General features: G+C 38.4%; 1 protein-coding gene across 8 annotated transcripts in view; it reads left to right on the top strand.

Annotated features, from left to right (window-relative positions):
* smoc1 (SPARC related modular calcium binding 1) overlaps window positions 1–22,460 on the top strand; it is a 143,809-nt gene that overhangs the window by 58,519 nt on the left and 62,830 nt on the right. For all 8 annotated transcript variants that reach the window (XM_012968040.2, XM_012968039.2, XM_012968045.2 and 5 more), the window contains 3 exon segments: window positions 1,059–1,230; window positions 2,384–2,496; window positions 19,732–19,831. In XM_012968040.2, coding sequence (XP_012823494.1) covers window positions 1,059–1,230; window positions 2,384–2,496; window positions 19,732–19,831 — 385 coding nt within the window.

Here is a 22,460-nt window from a genome sequence, read left to right as displayed (position 1 = left end):
TTATGACCCCCTATGATCAGGACTCATAAGTAGTGTAGGCACGCAAAAGTATTCCTGAGCTCTTGGGTGCTTTTTTGTAAGGGACTTCTAAAGGGGAAGATGGTAAATGCTTTATCCAAGAGACAGCAGAGGCCCAAAGAAGAAAAAAAGACTGAAACAGGATTGAAAAAGCAAAGGTCTATAGACAGGAACGGGATGAGACAAAACAGGATGGAGCAGGTGAAAAACAGGGCAGACTAGAGTGGGATGGAGTAGGCATAGAACAGGGCAGACTAGAGTGGGATGGAGTAGGCATAGAACAGGGCAGACTAGAGTGGGATGGAGGAGGCATAGAACAGGGCAGACTAGAGTGAGATGGAGTAGGCATAGAACAGGGCAGACTAGAGTGAGATGGAGTAGGCATAGAACAGGGCAGACTAGAGTGAGATGGAGTAGGCATAGAACAGGGCAGACTAGAGTGGGATGGAGTAGGCATAGAACAGGGCAGACTAGAGTGGGATGGAGTAGGCATAGAACAGGACAGACTGGAGTAACACAGAGTTGGCCTAAAACAGGATAGACAGGAGTAGAATAGAGCAGACATAGAATAGGGCAAAGTGGTTACAGAATGAAACCAAATGGAGGCAGGGCAGGCTAGGATACTCAGACAAGGTAGCATATTCAGGGCAAACCAAAGCATCACACGCAAGGAAGAGGTAGTAATAATTAGAGACAAGTCATAGTACTGGCAAACACAAGGAATTCACCCTTAATTCTCTGACCAGCAACTGAGGAAAGGAAAGAATTTATATAGGAAGGACTCAGCTATGATTGGCTGGACCTAATTAGCCTATAAGGCTGCTTGGGTTTGATATGTGCACATTAGGTAAGGTGGAAAAGCCTAAATTCACCAAGAGCCTTTCAGTGGCCTTCACTGCCCAGTGGTAAGGGAAAGATAGCCATAGAATCTCCTGTTATTGATATCTACTAATTCACACTCACTTTTTGTAGTTGTTCACTTTAATTATTTAAGGTAGAATAGTAACTAAGTTGCTTGTGGTTTTTGTTTTCTCTTTTAGTTTCTAATAAGTGATCGGGACAGAGACCCCCAATGCAATCCTCACTGCACCAGACCGCAGCATAAACCAGTGTGTGCTTCTGATGGTCGGACCTATGAATCTATGTGTGATTATCAACGAGCCAAGTGCAAGGATGCTACTCTCAGTGTGACCCACCGTGGAAGGTGCAAAGGCAAGAAAATACTAATAAATTTATATGCATAGACCTAAATATAGATTTAATATACACATAAATTAAATTTATACCTATGTAAAATGTGCATCCACATTTTGGTCCTCTTTTTGTTGCTTTTACAGCCTCTACTCTTTTAAAAAGGCTTTTCACTAGATATGGGAACATTTTTGAAACAATTTTCTTTCAGCAACAAGAACATTAGCGAGTTTGGGCACTGATTTTGAGGATAAGGCCTGGCTTGCAGTCAGCACTCTAATTTATCAGTTGGGTTTATGGTTAGGGCTCAGCAGAGATGGACTTGGATACCCAGGGCCCACCGTATTTGTGACTGAGGGTGCCCCACTCTGCCCCCAGACACTACTGCTCCAGCTCCTGAGCTGCTTGCTTAATGTGAAAATATAAAGATGCCCATGTGTTCCACTTTGGAACACACAGCCATATTTATTTTTTCACAGTAAGTATGCAGTGGACTAGGATGGCTGGGTGTGGAGCAGGATACAGGCAGGTGGCAGGGCCCACTGGGTTATTTCCCCGGTAGCCTGGTGGGCCAGTCCAACCCTGGGGATTCCATTCCTATCTCAGCTAATCCATTCCATACAGACCTTAACTTTTGGCATTATTGTGCAAACTATAACGGCAACCGTTTGCTGAAGGTGCTTTGCCTTACATAACTCCCATACTGACATACAATTTGACAGCAGACCCTTGTTAGCAATTAAATAATGTATGTAATGTTAATGTAATAGAAGTCACCCCCAGGTCGTGTAACCCATAGAAACTAATCAGATGTTTGCTTTAACACAAATATCTAAGTTGGAGTAAATGGTACATGCTGATTGGTTGCTATGGATTACACAACTTTATGTAAACTTCATGTCTTTTGCTGCATGACCTCAAATAGTTATTTGTGAATATAAGATAGTCTGTCCCTACATATATTAGTGTCACTGCACTGAATAACTGATTGTAGAAGTTGGTCACATACATATGGAGCTACACCCCCATGCACTACCATCAGTGTATGCACCGTCTGACTTCCTGAAATATAACTAAAAAAATACACAAATAAAACTACAGAATGACAAACACAGGTTTTATCGTTTTATCTTGGAGTTAGGAAATGGACATCAAAAGTGTGTTTACTCTGTAGATGCCGGTCAGAGCAAGTGTCGTCTGGAAAGGACTCAAGCGCTTGAACAGGCAAAGAAGCCCCAGGAAGCTGTGTTTATTCCTGAATGCAATGAAGATGGATCATTTACGCAAGTAAGAATTAGCCATTGTTTCAACAGATAACTTTTGTAATTAATGGTGCTCATTAGCTGATACATTGGCAAAACTCCACAAATCAGACTAGTAGTCTATCTATGTAAACCATGAAGCATTCATATATTCAAGGATTAACACACACCTAAATCATAAACTTGTGTTTTTACTTATGATTTAGGTTCAATAAGCAGGCATTGTGGAATTTAGATGGATAAAGGGGTAAAATTAAGAACTGGTGGTCACTGGGATTATGTCTGCTTGGGGGCTGCAAATAAAGGGCTGTTTTTGAAAGTAATGGGGATCTGGAAAAACAGACCATGGGACCATTATAATAATGAGGTCAGATTTGTAGCCCTTCAATTGTTGGACTACAATGCCCAGCAGCCTCTTATAGCTAAAAGAAGAAAATGGCATAAAGACCCCCTTAAAGTTCTTGGTAAGATGAGGGCCCCCAGAAGCGCTTTCTTTGCAATCACAAGAAGCAACAATTAGCAGAAACCAGACTGGGTTTTAGGGTCCTTGGGCTGCATCTTGAGTCTGGAGTGAATTGGGGGTGTGGAGTAGAGGAAATGCCACGGAGAAAAAAAACTGAGAGGGAGATTTATCAAAGTTTGGATTGATTGGGATTCCTGGCAATTTCCTGGCATTCTCTCAGCATCTGGAATTTTATCACCTTTACTATCCTTTTCCTGACATTCTGGAATTTTGCTCATTTATCAAAACATTCCCCCCTTTCACCCACTGCCATTTTTATTAGAAAAGTGTTCTCCGGCATTGAGCACTCGAATGCCATTGTTTTCTTCAGCAGTATTCTTGCAGGAATTATATTCCTAAAGGTGGCCATACACGTGGCGATCCGACGATGTTTCGTACGACCATCGGTCGCACGAAACATCGTAAGATCCGCCACACACCATTCAGGGCTGAATCGGCAGGTAAGGAGGTAGAAACAATAGGATTTCTACCTCCTTCTGCCGATTCAGCTCTGAAGGGAGAATTTTGGTCAGGCGCCTTCTATGGCGCCCGATCAAAATTTTCAAACTTGTCCGATCGGCGAGTCGTCCGATATCGGCAGCTTCCTGCGATATCGGTCGACTCGCCGACATGCCATACACGCACCGATTATCGTACGAAACGAGGTTTCGTACGATAATATCGGTGCGTGTATGGCCACCTTAAAGCTGCCAGAAAAATAACAAACGTTAAGATTATATTAACACTTCAATCTGAATGTTTGCTTGTCCTGAACTAAGCTGTGACTGTCAGTGAGGCTCTAACAGTTCAGCTCTTTTTTGGAAAGCAACTAGTTAGCTATCCAAATTTTTTTAGTTAACAGGGAAGATTTATAAAAAAAACTGTACATTTTTTTCATCCTCTTTCAGAAGAAATTAAATTGTATTTATTTATTAATATTTTTGGCCAGGTGTATTTATTCTATGGATAGAATGTTTTACAGCGTGCAACACTTTACCATATAGGTTATACTGCTCCTGGTCATGTCAGACCTCTTGAAATTTTGGTGAGAAACCAATAGTAAATTTGAAAATGCATTTCACTGGGGAAAAACTGAAGAAAAACTTTTTATGAATGTTAAAAAATTTAAACCTGTGGGGAAAACACTGTAGGGGTCATTTACGACCACAAGTGCAGTGAGCAAAGTGCAATTTCAAGAACATTACTTTTACTGTTGCTCTGAGTTGGCTGTGAATTGTACCTGTTGCCCTGCTCTGGTAAAACTGGTGTGCCTGCTTTTGAAAAACTACTATAGCTGATAAACCTAAGCTGCTGTGTAGCCGTGGGGGCTGAATGGTACAGGTTACATAGCAGATAACAGATAAGCTCTGTAGAATATAATGGTGTTCTAAAAAAGTGTATCTGCTGTGTAACCTGTGCCCTATTTTAACTTGAAAGGCTGCCCCCATGGCTACACAGCAGCTTATTTATATAAACTATAGTAGTGTTTCTGTAGCAAACACACCAGTTATACCAGTGCAGGGCAACAGTACATTATATTTTAACACATTTTTATTTTTGGTGGAAAAGCAGCCTTTTTATTGTAGGTTAAATAATAAATTGCCATAAGTAATCTTATTTTCATTCTATAAACCTTTTGCATTGTCGTGTACACTACCAGTGATTTATACTTGGGCACAATTGTGTTTACCTTCTGGTGTCCTGGCATATTGCATTCATTTTCCCAGTTATGCTTGAGTGACATGTCAAGGTATTAGCAGCTGTATTAAAAAAAGAAATAAACAATGCTAGTTAAAGCTAGCTAATGATAAGAATTTCTGTATTCCTTTGTACTCTCAAAACCCTTTTAAAATGAGCTAAACCGAAATATAATTTTAAAATGAGACTCTGGCTCAAATAATAATAATACAAAGGCTGAAAAAATTAAGAATGAAATTACAGCTTACATTAAGATGAAACATTATAGAAATCTAGCGTAGATAACATGCTGTAATAGCAAAATGGATTGCTTATCCCTATGACTCCTTCATTAGCCCAACTAAATAAGTAGGTTAGCAATGTTGTAGATTGTAGGGTTTTGTACCAGCCCAAGGCCCCCACAGCCCTTTAGCAGGGAAGATCTGTGCCCCCAAAGATGCCCCAGTAGCTCCCCATCTTCTTTTCTGCTTATTCCCTGCACATGCTCTGTGCTGCTGTCACTTACTGAGCTTAGGGACTGACTCACTATATACTGTATATATAGAATATACATTTCACAATCTAAGCCTGTTTAGTAATTAATACAAATAAGTACTACAGAAACCAGTGCAATTAGCATCAGAATTTAATAATCAGCCTGGTAGCATCAGCTTATATGACAGGGCAGGCCAGACTCATTTTTTGCTTGATAATTTGCTACAACCCCTAAGCTTAGCTTCTTTGCCGCTGCCCAGAGCTCACTGAGCATGTGAGTGTCGCAGACACTTCCAAAGATGGTGACCCCTTTTGACAAGTCCTTGAATCATTGCTGCCATAGAGATGCTGAAACTTAAGGCTGGTGCAAGTTCAGTATATAAATGCATATTTAGCCTTGGCCTTCGTTTATGCAGATTCAGTCCTTGTTTTCATGTCCAATTTGTGATTTTTTTTTATTCTTTAACACAATGCAGACACACTACATTTGATTTTTGGGTGAGACAATAATGCTAAATGTAATCTGGGGTTATGTGCAAAGTTGCTTGAAAACATTCTTCTTTCCCGCCTTAAATCCCCAGTGGTGGTGGATTTGGCAGTGTCTTTCTTGTCAGAGTAGATGAATGATTTTTTTGTGCTGGACATATTGTTCTGAGTGGTTCCATCAATCATGTTTTTGGCATCATTATGAAGCTGTGAAACTGTATTTCTATAGTTTCTATAGTGCTTCTTGCTAGCTTAAATCAAGGCAAAGAAACTTCTGAAAGAACAATTAGTCCTGATTCCAAGAAGCTTGCCATCTGGTTAAAATATTCAGGGAAGGAAGTCCTTTTATAGACACACGTTATATACAAACATGTATTTTATGCAGTAAGCGGCAATGACACAAAACATAGTCATTTCATATTATACCTTTTGTGTCGACTTGTACTTGTAACCAAAGGCTGGCTGTATTAAAAGTATAAGACTTGATAACCTGGCTTGGCTCCATCGTGCGCTCACTATAGTGCATGTTGAATACAGAAGATAGATGCAAGTTTGCAGTTACATTTAAAATTGTAAATCCATCTGTGAACTGCTGGGACCGGTAATTACTTTTCTTCTCAGTAGTCCCAGTGTAAATCATAGAAAGGATTTCTTACAGTCACCTTAGATCTTGGGTCCATTTGGCTCCATTTCTGTTGTATGAAAAAATGCATAGTTCAAATAAGCTGTCAGTGGGGATTCCAAGATTTAATAGAAACATTAAATAAAGGGCCAGATCTATCCGTTGGCAAATCCTCCAATTTCTCTTTTATTTATCTTATACATACATTGATATATACATTTTTTTTTAAATTATATTTATTTATGGAACATTTCTTCTGGCTTAACAAATATACTGTATAGGCATTTTAAAGGACTATTTCCGCCCCTATGCAACCTGTGCCAGGTAGTCCTTCTCACCTCCTGAATCGAGTGCATTTGATGCATGGGAACCCTGGAGCAACCACCACATCTGGACCGGGCAGGGGCTCCAGGATTCCCTTAGAGACCCTTCATCAATAGACACAGTGCATTTGCAAGCGCACACATCACTCTTATGCTGAACACTGGAAATGAGGCCAAGTGGACAGTGCAATGGTGTCCAATCTGTGGCGAAGTGCAGTTGTGTTTATTTGGAAGCATCGGCTGCAGTTGTGTCAGACGCATCTCCCACATGCAAACACAATGGTGCTGGAATCCTGGCAAAAAAACTTCATTAGGAGATAACCCATGGTGATTGTGCTCAAAACGGCACTTTCCTTACTACACTTGTGGTCATAAATGAGCCCAACTGAGTGACTTAAGTTTGAGACTTGTCGTTATTTTGGGGTGGCATTTTTGCCCTCACTGGCAATCCAAAAACATACTGTTGGGGGCATACAAAATTCACAGAGCTTGCCAAGTGCATAGAAACTTGCTTTTTAAAAGGTAACCATTAAATAGGTGATTAAACATGCAGCAGACTTTACATCTTTTATTACATAACCCAATAAGAGTTTAATTTTTGCATGATTTGGTTAATTATCATCTGTAGCTAAATAATATATTAGTATAATAGGAGGCTAATTCCAAACTATAAAGCACTATTTTAATTACTTTGAGTCTAAAATGTACATTGCCCTAAGTTTTCAGATGATAATTAAGGAGGGGAGTTATTGTCCTTCATGTGACATGTATTTAAAGGCATCTTGGACAATCTCTTTAGAGTATTTTCTACATTTTTATAGTTAACCTGATGTCCTGCCATTATTCATAAGCCTTTAGTTCTGCTTGATCTATGTTTTCAAACATCTGCATTTGCCTATCTCCAAATTGCCCTTTTTAGGTAGAACACTCACAGTTCCCTGACCTTAAAATTGTTGGGGATTACAAGATATTGGGTGGGGGTGTGGGGCATATCAGAGGCTGTTGAAGCATGGCTGGGAGGATCAAGGCAAGCCACAAAGTTCAGATTTTCAAGTCCAGAATGCTAGGAGTTATGTACTCGCTTTGTAGTATGCTTTGTTGTATAGTTTTAAATATCCTACTAAAAGAGATACATATAAATAGACAATAATATTAAGTCAGTACTAAAGGCATACACAGTTTGAATTAGCCTCCTGAATACAAGTAAAGCTGCTCTGTTTGCAGAGGCTAAAAAATGTTTTTTACCTGCAAGTTTAAATAAAAGTTTTTACTTTATGACAATACAATAAATAGAAAGCCTGGTGCTGCTGACTTAAGCCACTTGGCTGTACATTAAATTTAAACAGGGACAATAATGACTTCCATACACAACGTATATAAACGGCAACTGAAGCTGAAAAATGGTTCCAAAGCTGCACATTTTTATACTAAATTCTATTATGAAACAATTGTTTATTTCCACCGTGCCAAAATGTATGAAAGAAATTATAGACTAATCAGTCAATTCTGAGACATAAGTGGGGCTCAAAGACTTGATTTAGATTTGTATATTACATTTTCATTCTTTAATTCTAAATATATTATTACTCATTCCATATGTACAATACTTTCCAAAAGTATGTTTCAAAAAAGAGATTTTTCCTTAGAGCCATTTAACTCTAAAATTAAAGCAACTAGAAAACCATCATAAAGGTTGTATAGTGACCCATAAGTGTTACTGCCCCTACTGGTCTGGGAGATCCTTTATTAGTTTTTCCCTTTATTTTGGTTAGGAAGTCCTGGTACCTGTTTCCTTGATATCTGGGCAGGATGTGTTCCCTAATAACCTGGGTGGTGACCACTTCCTGTGGAGTTTGATACGGTTAGTGGGAGCAGGCTGCTCCCCTTTTTGAACTTCTAAGGGAGCCCTTTGTGAAGTTGGGGAACAGGGACCCCGTGAATGAGGTATGTAGCTGTAGCGGTAGGTGAACCTCCTTTCATAGTATACTCTAGGGGGCACATTTACTAATCCACGAATATCCGAAAAGCGTCAGAATGCGTTTTTTCCGTAATGATTGGTATTTTTGTGATTTTTTTTCGTGCCGTCGCTAGTTTTTCGCGAATTGTTGCGACTTTTTCGTCGCCGTCACAACTTTTTTGCGACAGTTTCGTCGCCGTCACGACTTTTCCGCGAATTGAAAATTCGAAAAAACCGCGATGGCGACGAAAAAGTCGCAAAATTTTCGTTTCCAATCCGATTTTTTCCCATTCGGGAAACGGATTTGTGGATTAGTAAATGTGCCCCTAGGAGTGTACTATAAGAGAAGAGACAGACAGGTTGATCTAGAGCGCAATTGTGAGCTACAACATAGTAGTGGTAGTCAGGAGGTATCTCTCCCAGGTGATACTGCCTGTTAGTGTAGCGATAATAGTGGAACAGGAAGAAGACATCCCTGAAGGGGCCATGGTGTAACAGAGGTGAAGTGGGATCCTTCCAAGTCTGTCCTCAGGGGAGAGTCAGTGTGTGATATACTCTACTCCATCAGAAGTGCTATGTGAGTACTTTATTTTGTGTGCTAAATAGACATCTGTTATTGATTCAAGAACTTCTGGCGTCCAGAAGTTCTGTTTGTTCAACTGAGAAGTATAGTTCTGCTACACCTCTCCTTTCCTCCACATGTTAATGCAAGGGCCCAGCTGAGACAGAGGATCTAATGTAACCGGTGCTCTACACAAGTTAAGTGGAAGCTGGGCTGGAAAATAAGGGTTGCACTTGTCATCAAGTTTTTCAGCATTCAAAAGCCTCAGATTATCCAGGCATTAAATACAGGGGTTTGTATGCACCTTCACAGTTGCCCCAAAAGAGGCAACTTGGGAATTACATAGAGTAGTAGGTGAGATAGATGGCCAACAGTAGTAGACGATTAGGAGTGGGTGGGAGAAAGTAAATCAAAAATGATCATAAATATTTCTCACTTTGCTACTTAATTTTTTTTTTCCATTCTACAAAATTTTGTAGAATAAGGAACATCCTCTTAAATCTCCCTCATAGCTTAGCCATGTTCTGTTTAGTTTTGTCCCTGTGTTTTGGCATTTAATCATCCCAGACATCTTTTCATTCTTGATTATCCTTCTTCTCTTTCTCTCAAGCCGTCTCTCAACATTTAGTTCCCAGTGCAATAGTCGCTGTGTATTCCCCCTTCTCTGTCATGCTTACTTCCCCTCTGATCGCATTCTTTCAATCCTGGCTTCTCTCCTGTTTCACTTTATCCTGTTATCATTGCCTGCTTATTTTCATTGCCCTTTGCAGCTTTCAGTATTATGTTGGCTCTTTATTAAAACAAAATACTAAATATTTAGGAACCAGAAAAGAGAATAGGTCCAAAAAAGACTGGCTGGTTTGCATCAATATTTTATGAAGGCATTCAAAATAACATTCCTACTACATTCAGGAAAAAAATATTGTTATTGAAAGTTGGGGTTTTTTTTTGCAAAAGTTTGGTATTAAAAGCCAAAAATAGAATAATAATAATGGAAATATTAATATTTTGTCTAATAATTAATACATAACAATAAATAAAAAAATAGCCTGTTCATTAGTATGGCTTATACTCCATTCTCTAATGAGCTGTTATAGGTATAGGATGTATTATCTAGGATCCTTTAGACCTGCGGTTGTCTATGGGATCTTTCTGCAATCTTTCACCATACCTTAAGTCTGCGAAAAAGTCTGCTTAAAATCAGCTTTTAATAAACCCATTAGGATGGTTTTGCCACCAATATGTATCCATGCAGCTTAGTTGGGGGATCAATAACAAACTACTGTTTTATTATTACAGAAAAAAAGAAAATCACTTTTTAAAAATTAGAATTATTTGCTTAAAATGGACTCTATAGGTGAGGACCTTCCTGTAATTTGGAGCTTTCTGGATGGCGGGTTTTTGGATAAGGGATCCCATGCCTGCATGTACATAAAACATTATCTGCATATTTGTATTCATACATAAAGTTAGGAGCTGCCATGTTTCTTGCCTCTGCCAAAGCAGTCTTCATAAATAACAGTAGCAAGAGCAAACACTAAAATAACAGGTCATACAACATTTTGAATACTTTTCCCTTAACAAGAATAAACATAAGGACTGAACGAACCATTAGAAATCTCAAATCAATTAGTAAGGTCTTGTGCCTAGATAAGTCCAACATGTTGATTCTGGAAAGATCTGTATTGAAAATCTGTTCCTCTAGGTTCATTTCATATGCAAAGCTAGGATATTTCTTGGACTGGTTCCTCGTGTGGAACCTATCATGTTCCATTCAACACCAGAGGATTAAAACCACAGACGGAGAATTTGTCAGACTCTTGTTGCTAGGCAGATGGGTGAGTGCTGAATATATAAATGTAGACACTCAGAACTGTTTGAATAGAAAAAAGTGAATATTATTATTGGATTTTTTTTGCCTAGCCTGTGAAATGTATCCAGTTCAGAGGTTTGTTATTGTAAAACCCTACCCCACAACAGCAAAGGATTTTATACTTCTTTTAGTAATTATTCTGATTTCTGCCAGAATTATGGGTTGGATACATAACATTTCATTTGCTAAATGTAACTTTAAAAGTATATATCTAAGCATAATACATGAAAAAAAAATTGGCTACAAAAGCTGGTCGTGTTCCTTTCAGTCAACCCTTGGGCTTCTAGCTGTTGCATCCTTTGCTAGGGGTTTTAATATAGCAGTGATGGAGATTGCATTGCTCGTAAGAAAAGGTATTGCCTGCAAGAGCCCAATGTAGAAGGGGAGCCTACAATGTGATTCTTTCTTGCTAAGATTAATGAGCAAAGATTAAGAAATGGTAGTAAGCCAGATATTGGGTAGCATTTGCCTGGAGGATGATGAGCGGTCTATTTCAGCTCTTTGAAATCCTCCTCTTTAGACATTTATGGTAGCTAGAGTATTTTCCTATTAGCTTTTACACAATTACCTTCTATGTATAGAGAGTACAGCAAGAAGTCTGAAGATATACTAGGTCAGAACATTTAAATTCTTAAGGGCCGATTTAACATTGGTCGTGACAAGAAATGCAATTAGACCTAAATGAAAAAAATGTTGCTTTAACTTTTAAGTCTGCAGGACTACAAATTTAAAGAAACACTCTATCCCCAGAAAGAAGACTTAACCAACATGTAGTTAATATCATATTAAGCAGCCTATTAAAGTAAATATTGCCCTTTTTCCTTGAGTTGCCATTTTGTGACGGGGTGTGTGCTGTCTCAGAGATCACCTGACAGGAAATGATGCAGCTCTAACTGTAACAGGAAGAAGTGTGGAAACAAAAGACAGAACTGTCCATTCATTGGATGATGTGGCCTAGCATGTATGTGTGCCTTGGCTTGTTTGTGTGCACTGTGAATCCTATGATCCCAGGAGGTGGCCCTTAATCCCTAAACATGGCGGATAGTTGACAGTTTAGACTTTGTTTTCTTGGTTGTCCCTTAGATTGTCTTGTCCTACTGGACACATTACTCTGTGTTTGCTCCAGATTATATGGGAATGTTTGTAGATATCATGTTACATTTTAATTCATTCCACATGGCTTTGGGTGATTATTAAAATATGAGTATGATGGAAAACTCTTCTTCAAGATAGCTATGTGTCAAATTAGTGCAGTATTGTTTTGTTCAGCAACACAAGTTTACATTGGAACATGTCTTGGAATTGAATAGAAGCAGTTTGTTATTGTTTTATTAAGAGCCGAGAGAATAAGATTTATTGTAAAGGATGTCAAAGTGTTGCTGTCCAGTGGACTTTGATCTTCAACACTTCATTCCTCGAGGATGATGAGACATGGTCACAGGATGGCTAAGCCAACTATATTCATAGCATCTTCGGGAAAGTTACAGTCTCATCCAGACTGTGGGATTCTTACACATGTGAGGTTTTTTTTTTACCTCCCTAAAATCACATATCCTGTAGACTTTAGATATTTAAAATACCAAACAGCATTTTAGTGAACTATATAGCCACTTCCAGATGTTTGTTGAGCTAATAAAATGACTTAACCAACTGAACATTTTCTGTTTTACTGATAAATTACTGAATAGCGCAGGTTTGTAAAACTGTAATCCCATAAGGACAGCTCTATTATAAATGATTTCCGCCTTTCTTATTGCGGTAACTAGTGATATGAGTCACATTTGATTTTGTAAATGCCAGAAACCAGAAGATGAGTTGTGCTTCTAATGCAGCATTTTCTGGCAAAGAGGTGTTCATCATCCAGCCCTTAAGCAGCCTGAGGAATGTTCGCCTGGATGTGCATTATCTAGCTCTGGATTCCAAGCTGTTTGAGTTCCTCTGTATTTTGTCATGTTGTTACTTCAGCAATGCCTGTCATTTGTTAGGCAAAATTAGAACTTAGAGTAGAAAAGAAATATACATTTTACATCAGCATAATATATCTTAAATACAGCTGACCCCTTGGTAATGACACTGCAGATAGCGAATTATTTCTAGGTAGAGTAAAAAAGTATGTCTGGCTTTATTAACCTTTTAACATGTGTAAGTTTTTACTTTATTCTTTCTTCTGTTCACAGATGCAATGTTCTGATTTTTATACCTAGTTTAAGAGGTTAATAAAAATGCCAAATATGCCCATAAGATGGAGTTGAAAAGAAGGCAGCCATTTCCCCTGACTAGCATTCATTAATCACTCTACTCTTTCTCCAATTAACTGAACTGCTATCATCGGGGAAATGGTACATCAAAGTGAAAGCATCAATTATCTCATTGATTACACAACATTTAAGCATGCATAGATGCATGTGTCTATTTATTTATTTATTTTCTGCTGCACTCTGCCCAAAACACATGATATAAGAATGCAAGAACAAGGGGGTTTACAGTAAGTGCTCCAAATGAAAGCCATGCACAAGACAAGCACAATTAGAAACAGGCACAAGAAAAGAGAATCCTCCCTAATAAAGTGTCCAGTCAAAGTTAGATACAGATAACTTACAGACAACCATTGCAAGAGCTGAGTAAAGCAGTTTGGAACATGCTGGTATTTAAGAGGCATTATGGCTAAGGGATGATATGCTTGGGTATTTTTCTAGGTGATAAAATGTCAAGTAGCATTTGGGAGGAGATGAAAGATTGATACATGAGCAAATCATGGTAAAGTAAAATGTTAAAAAGGGAAAAAGGGCAGAGGACATGGACATTGTAAAAAGATAAGATTTTGGAATTTAAGGAGGAACCAGCGAGAAGCAGAGAAAAGTGAATGGTCTTCAAAGTACAAAGTGGCATTATTTGTGTACAGTAGTGATTCCACAATAATGCAGTCAGACTAAGGATTGGTTGCTTGTAATTGTGTTTCTACCAATAGGAAAGAAGTCTTGATGACTTGTCCGCTAACATGGCTCTTACCCACCTTTGCCTAAATCTAAAAAAATCTCTTGCACCTGAACAAATAGTAGCATTTTGTGTCACAAGTCACCCGTATGACAATAGATAGGGTGAGGAAATCCTTATGATCTGGAAAGGTATCTAAAAAGCTGATAAAAAGCAAAGTTGCTGTGTGAGATTGTGCTGGTCTTTATGCATATACTACAGTGATCCCCAACCAGTGTTGCTCCCCAATCCCTTGGATGTTGCTCTCAGTGCCCCCAAACCAGGTAGTTATTTTTGAATTCTTGACTTGGTGGCAAGTTTTGGTTGAATAAAAACAAGATTTCCTGTAAGCTGATAGTGTGCATAGAGGCTGCCTAATAGCCAATCACAGCCCTTATTTGGCACCTCCATGAACTTTTATGGTGCTTGTATTGCTCTCCAAGTCTTTTTATATTTGACTGTGGCTCATGAGTAAAAAGGTTGGGGATCCCTGATATACTATATCATCTATGAATTATTTTCATTAGCAGCCATTCTAGTGAGAATATTGCTGTGGGATATATAAGCAAACTGCTGTTTCTGTGTAGCTCCATCTTGTAAGTGGCTACTGCTTGTGGGCTTTTAGTCCTGTTAGAGTGTTAAATATGTAAGGATAGGCTGGGTTGAGAAGAGAAGGGGTGGTGATTGAGTCCAGAGGAATCAACATGGAGATTATGTAGATCTGCAGTATCTTACATCAGCTATAGGCATAAAAGAGGGAATGTGACATTCTTATCATGCCCAAAACCAAATGCTACCTTGTAAGATACAGAAACGAAAAACCTCACAAGTCCCACTTAACTGTAAGATGAAAATGAAAGATGATTGAATGTAACCAACTTTTCAACACATTTAAACAGATAAACAGATTGGCACTTTTTTTTAAATAAATTTGTCATATGTGCTACCATTACAAGCATGCACTTCATACTGTACACCTAGCCATGTTGTTTAACAATTTTAGCACATTTAGGGGCATATTTAGTATAGTGTGTAAGCTAAAATTACCTGTGATCTTTGCTTTTGTTTTCTAACTTGTAGGTTTAAAATGTAAATCTATTTGCTGATGGGCATCATCACACTATAATAAATATGCCCCTTTACTGAAAGAGCATCAGTGGTGAAATGGTTTTTTTGTTTACTAACTGCACCAATTACAGCTTTGCAGTGTAACCAATGACCAGCTTAAACTGCTCCTCGTATGTGCTATACAGTATTTGATCTTTGGCCAGTAGAATTTCTGGGCCAGCAATAAGGTTCATAAGGAAAACAATGAATTGTTAGACATATTTTTTTCAGGTCTTACAATGGAGTTTTTTTCTAAGCACTTCAACAGCTAGAACCCATTTACACATCATATAAATAATTTGTCTCACATACAGTCAAATGAAGCAGAACAAGACCACATACACCGGTATCAGCTATTTCCCTTCTTTGCTTGTTCCACAATGCTGACTCACTATACATGCCAAGAAATGTAATCATATACACAGATATCACAAAAACACCTAATGATACATGAATATTTACCAACCAACCAGAACAACCAATGGCCTTTTGATCACCTTTAGTCGTTTATGCAGTTCTGTGTTATAAGCTGAAATCTGTTCTTAATGGCATGTTGGATCATTAGTCAAATTGCAAAACCTCTTTCAGTTTGAGGAACGAAGGAGCGGAAAATGTAGCCTACAAATATTAAGCTCCAAAACATCTCAGTAAGATTTAATAGTGTTTAGATCTGGTGATCGAAGTAGCAATAGAAACCACGGCAGTGTTTATAAAATCACTTTAGGTTCCATTTATCAGGTATGGTAGTGTTGCTAGTCTGGGAAGGCATTATTGACTTATAGTGCAGGAGCATCTCATAGTTTGTAGGATGGTGCCTCTTCTGGTGGCCTATTGTGGTTTTGTGTTCTATGCCTTTATTTTTCCCTGAAAGTAGTAATCTGGAGATAAAAGGTTGTTTGTAGGTACCACAGTGGAACCAACACAAACATTTTGGAAAAGGCTGTGTAGACTAAAAGTTCCATTTACGGTATTAGTTGTTTATCTGAATGTAGAAAAAGGAGAAAAGACTCATAAAACCATTCAGTGTATTCTGATAGCGTTAAATATCTACTAACAATTTACAGATTTTGTTTAAGGGGCAGTTCACCCTATACTATGATATAGACAATAATATTCTGAGGCAATTGAGGAAGTTGATCTTATTTTTTTTTTATTCTTCAACTGTTTGCCTTTCTAGTCTGCACTGTCTTTAGCATGAGGTTTACAATGTCATCATTAGTCTAGATTTTTACTTTTAATATATTGTAGCCTATTTTTCATTCAGGCAATTCTTTTTTACATTCAAATCACTGCTTGTTTGTATAGAGGCTTTGTGTTAGAGTCATTTTTTTATAAGACACTTAACTCAAATCCATTCTAGGCAAAGGGAGCACAAATCAGTGATATATTACAGTTAACTGTCCATCAAAACAACAAGCCTGACACAAAGCCAGCATGTAGAGGGGTGGATTGCTGATAAGGGATGGGTGAACATTTACTTGATTATTTCAGAAACAATACGGTATTTTTAGCAGATTATATTTAGAAAATGTATTATTCTTCCATGAGAAGAAGCTTTTATTATGTTTTTCCCTATAAACTGAATGGCTGTAGAAAGAAGTATATTATTTCCGAAATCACATAGAATAAAAAAATTCCCTGTGATTAAAGTGGAGGGGTGGATCCATCCACCAGGTGCCTGGCCCCACTGAGCTTCTATGAACCTGTAGGTTTCAGAAGTACTAGCCTAGTACTAGGGCAGCAATATAAATTTACTGTGTAAGCAAAGTTATCAGAGAACCCCCAAACTGGATAAACTGTATGGGAGAAAAGAAAACCAGCGAGCCTGTGCAAAACTTCCTTGCATTCCTTTGCAAAAACGAACTTGTGAGAGGCTGCTCTAGGCCTTTCCCCCAAGCAGAGGAACACCCCCGGGGATGACTGACAGCCCACTGAACCACTCAGAGTGGGCTGTGCTTTGGTATTTGGACAGTTTAACCCACAAGCCAATTACCTTTGACACTGTAATATGTACATAGTCCCTAGAGAACAACATGGCTGTTTGTGTTTGTGTGGGCCTGGGGTAGAATGGGGCAGTGGAGAAGAACCAGTATGCTTGAAGCTAAAGGCCATACAGCCGCAGGTGATAGTAAGCCTACACAGAGACTGCAAAATCAGAGCATAAATCTACTTCAAAATCAGTGTATAAATCTAATAGGAATGAAAAATAAATATACTTCCATATATTTTTTGTTGTTGTAATAACAGTAAACCTTGTTCGTTCCTACTGAATGGATACTTAAAGATAATAATTCCATAGAGTATCAGTCGATAGGAACATATTCTGTATATATTGCAGAAAACAACAAAAAGCCAGATGTATTTATTTTGATGTGATAGACAAAATGAAGAATAGACATTCAAGAATTTGTTAGTTTTGGCTTCTTCTCCTCTCGATTTTTCATAGGGGGAAAGTGATTGCTTAGCAAATGGTCCAGACCCAAGAAAAACATTTACTGCTGAGACTGTAATTGCTCGGAGATCACATCTCTAATGTAAAAGAATCAGAACCCCCGAAAACAGTCTAAAAGTGCTCGGAAATTCTTCGCCACCTTTGGGAGATCTTAGGCCTAGCTGTCAAACCAGTGGAATGCAGGTCTAGTATTGAAAGAAGAACGTTAAATAAAGATTATATAATTCTACACTACCTTCATATAGATAAATGTTTATTGGACGGTGTTATATTTTATAAATGTTTTGCTTTTGCTCAAGAAGTATAAGTAAGGACAATAAAAAATTCAGACAAGAACTGTAGGATTAGTAAAGTTGATGACCCAAGAAAGGCTTTGAATGCAAAATAATATTAAATTATCAGTGCATTGTTGTCAGCAGAATTGTGCAGGAGAAGACTTATGCCTACATAGTTTTATGCCTACATAATTTTATGGTTAATCATCATATAAAATACACAGCAAAGAATGGAGGCTTACACAAGACTGCTAGGTGTAGTAACACATTTATAGAAGCTCAAAACACAACTATAAGCTCAGAGAACAAAAAAAGAAAAAAATGATGTGTTGTCTACTTAATATTTCCACAGACAAATACTAAAGGTAAAGTCAGTGTCCGGCTGGCCCACCAGGAGAACTCCCGGTGTGCCCAGGTGTCAGTGGGCCCTCCTTTTTACCCAGCTATTTTCCTTGTATGCCTTTACTATGGTCATTCCTCATTTCTGTATGAGAACAAAGAAAAAAATTGAAGGAAGAATAAATAGTAATATGTATGGGGAAGTGATTAAAAGAATAATTAATAATACGAGAGAAGGAAGAAGTCTTTGAAGATTGGGCCCACACTCTAAGGTTTTCTGATGGGCCCCTGGCACCCCAGTCCAACACTGGGTACAGCAGTCCTTTAAAACTTCAACACGGTAATGAGGGCATTGTTACCACACAGTTAGCTCTCCAAGAGATATATATATATCAAATTGCACAGGGTATCTGAATTCTACAGGCATTTCATTTTCATTTGTAAAACAGGCCACGCTCTAGATGTTGTGAACTTCTAGTACCTATGGTCTGCTTTATTCCCTCTCTACTCTTGATGCAAATCAAAGGTCATCTTACTGAAAAATAATAATTCCAGGATGGTGAATAGATTTATGTCAGCTTCAGATTACTCCAAATATACAGTAGTTTATTAACTGCATACCTACTGTAGGTTGTAGAATGTACCGTATGGACACTTAAGTACCTAACTGCAAGTCTTGCACATCTCCAAGTTCCATTCTGTTCTATGGGGCTCTGCTTTGCCAGACAACACATGATCCTGCTTGTGAAAATGAATCTATCCTTTACAGCCAGCAAGGAATTAATGAGAGAAAATTATATTCCCTGTTTTCTGAAATGTTATTTTACAGGTTTATGATACTAAACCACTCTGCTAAGTAATAGTATTAGTGCTTTCCAACCTGCAGTGTAAATGAGTTCCAGACAGATTTCTTCTGCTTTCTGTTGTCATCTGCTGGGATAATCCGAGCCCTTCAAAGTTTTATTGCCCGACTGCCCCATGGTATCTTATTGCCAATCATCTTTTACCTTATTGCATCATTCTCTGATTTTTTATGTCAAACCCTATCCATTTTATTTACAAAGTTCTTCATTTGGCCACCCAGCTGGTGGGCCAAATGTAGTTAGTCCCTGGGAATAGTGATCAAGTCATAACATGGGCTTATACAGAATCATTAGAAGACGGCATCGACAGCTATCATTCTGCCAAACCATCAGTTAACCTTGGCCCGTTATTCGGCTGTTGTTTGATGAAAGAAGGAAGGCACAGCAAAGTAAGCGCCAAGGAATTCTTTTGCTATGCAAGCACGGCAAACTATAAATTGAAAATGAATGTGAATCAGTTCTTTCCAGTAGTTTTTTAAACAATAAATGGGCAACAATCAGATAGAGCCTTTTTATATTGTTACCCATTTAATGAAAAGACCAGAGATTTGTTATAATACACAACATCTGTAAAGTTGCTCCTATATGAAGTATTTTTGTTAAACTGGTTACATGTACGGATGTGTACATTGTAAGTGAGAGGTCCTAGGGCAGAGAGGAATGATGGTCACTGTTTACAAACTTAGTCAGTTTGATTTCAAAACTTCCCTAAGTCTAGAGAAAATAAAATAAAGGCTTTGTTCTCATTCAACAGGTGCAATGTCATACGTTCACAGGATACTGCTGGTGCGTCACCCCTGATGGCAAACCTGTAAGCGGCTCCTCTGTGCAGAACAAAACACCTGTATGTTCAGGTAATATAGAAACTTAATATATTTAATTCCATGGGCTGGCAGAAATAGTAAATGATTCTTCACCTTTCTCACTCGTCTGTGTTAAAGATAATATGTACTGCACATGAGAAGAAGGCTGGCAGTCTACATTACAGGACAATGGATAAATGGGAGTGTTTGAATGTTACCTTTGTAATGGGGGCATCTTGCCCTCTTCTTGCAGACCAGTCCTGTAGAGTGATAGCAGCATTAGTTTCAGGGTTTAGAGTTCAATGAAGTTCAGCTACTTACACTGGGCAAACTAGCACCAGTCTGGTAACCCAAGGCAACCAATCTGAAATTTGGTTTCACTCTTAAGTTCCAGTAATTGATCAAAGGTATTTGTTGATTGGTTGCTATGGGTTTCTGCACTGGTGTGAATTTATTAAACAAGCCCTGCTGTCAATGCTGAAACTAGGGGTAGGCAGATAAGGCACGTGCCTAGGGCGCAATGGTGGGTGAGCTACATGCAGGTGCCTCTTCTAAAACATTTGATGCCTATGTTTTAAGGACTTATTCACATGCTGCATGCTCATGACCAGATCTCAGTATAGAAAGGCAGGGGTCCAACTGCAAGAAAATATTACATTTATTGCAGTTTTATTCTCCATAATCCAATAAACTATCAATAACAGATCTTAGTCCCTCCTCTTCCTTCCAGTGTAAGCTGACCTGTGTGTGCCACTAACTCTGCAGAACATGATTAATGATGTGGTAGTATCATGGGGCTAACTGATTGCTACCCTGGGGTTAGGTACCAAAGCTCCTTGACATTTAAAGGAGAATGCAAGTCAAAATGTAAAAAGCATACTGCCCAATAGTCCCCCTATTGTTTAGTAAAAACGCCACACTTTTGGCTCACCTAATCAAATATTTACTCAGTCACACTTACTTCACATTTTCTAGAACAGGCAGCCATCTCTAAAAAGGTTTTCTCCCTTCCTTTCCCTCCTTGCTTCATACTGCACATGTGTTTCATTCCCTCCCCCCCCTCCCCCCTGCCAGATCCGCTTCTGATTGGCTGGTGGGCATGTGTAGCTCAGAACAGGAGACAGGATCAAGTTACACACATGCTCAGAGAATAGGAAGGCTGCCGCTGGCACCTACAGGAAGGGGAGAGAGATTTCAGTGATGTCACTGTAGCCTTCACACTGCTTTAGGCTGCCAGCACCATATCTCAGAGAAGCAAGCAGGGATCTGGGAATTTAGATATGCAGTAAGTACTTAAAAAGAATGCCTTTAGACTTACTATTAATTTATATTAACCTTCATTGTCCTTTAATTAGCTGTGGAGGGTTCTTTGGCTCATTTTAGCCCACTTGACCATAGTTTTACTCGTTTCTTTTGTTACTTCCATAATAAAACTATGGTTATCCAAAGGTACCTAAAGAAGCACTTTGAATGCAGATGACTCTCAAACAGTCAGTTTAAGGCAATGACGTGTGTATAGCAGAAGGGAAGCTTTGATCTTAACATCACCCAATAAGGGGTTTTCTTATTCCATGTTTTCTTATTCCGTTCTGAATAATTTCACTTGCCAGTCAAAGTCAAATTGAAAACGGACTCAAAAATGTTAAAAAAAAAAACCTCACCCAATACTTTTCCATTTGACTTACTTTATATGTAAAAAAGACCCTACCGCCTGTCCAAACTGTCACTCTTTTAGGAGCTTTGGGAAACCAGCCAGCCATACATAAAGCATCTGGAGCCCTCTGCTTATACAAGGAAATGTCACAACAGGAAAGATGGGCAGCTGTTTTCTCTTTTCTTCCCTACAACCAGAGTTATTCGATTACTGGAGTGGACATTTCATAAACTCTCTTACTCTTAGAAAGTGTTCAGTTCTGGAAATGTTTCTCTCTGTTCTGGCCTCCAAGGTCAACCTGCATGAACATGACATGTAAGGTTACACCATTTTGCACATTACATCTCTTTTTGGTGCCAGGATTACACACTTTTTTATGGACAGTCACAAAAGTTTAAAGAAAAATAAACACTGGTAAACACTAGAACAAAGAGAAATATACAGTACTTTAGTCTAACCATCCTCTTTCTCGCAGAGATCCTAACAACAGTTCTAAATGGTACCCCCAGACTAGAAGAAGATACTTCCAGACATTGAAGTCTCTTATCCAGTCTTACCTATTTAAATTTAAATTATAGCTTTATAATACTGTACTAGTATGTGTCACACTACAGAATGAGAAGTCGAATCAGTTGGAAAGCCAGAAAACCATATTTGTCAATTACTACTCCCAGTGTTTAGGTAGATCATTATCCCTACTGCTTGACTGGAACATCATTGTATTATACTGACTTCTCTCCAACTTTGGCAAAACCATTTGCAGCTTTATAAATTGTCAATTCCAACTCCACCTTATGGTGAATGACATAGAAGTTGTATAGATTAAACAGTCAATAAAAGGGACCAGAGACTCTAGTTATTAACAAAAGGTTTTCCAGCACATGAAGAAATATAGTTTGTGTCCATATAAATTTATTTTAAACAGCCCCTTTGTTAGCTTTGGAGAAGTATGAAGAGTTTAAGCACCCAAGTTCAGAGAAATCAGATATATTACTATGGAAAAGTCTAGAAATAACACTGTTAAAT

Source organism: Xenopus tropicalis, chromosome 8, assembly GCF_000004195.4.
Source record: "Xenopus tropicalis strain Nigerian chromosome 8, UCB_Xtro_10.0, whole genome shotgun sequence".
Taxonomy (NCBI): Eukaryota; Metazoa; Chordata; class Amphibia; order Anura; family Pipidae; genus Xenopus; species Xenopus tropicalis.
Note: the sequence above shows the minus strand (reverse complement) of the source record. Positions and strands in the feature narration are given on the sequence as shown.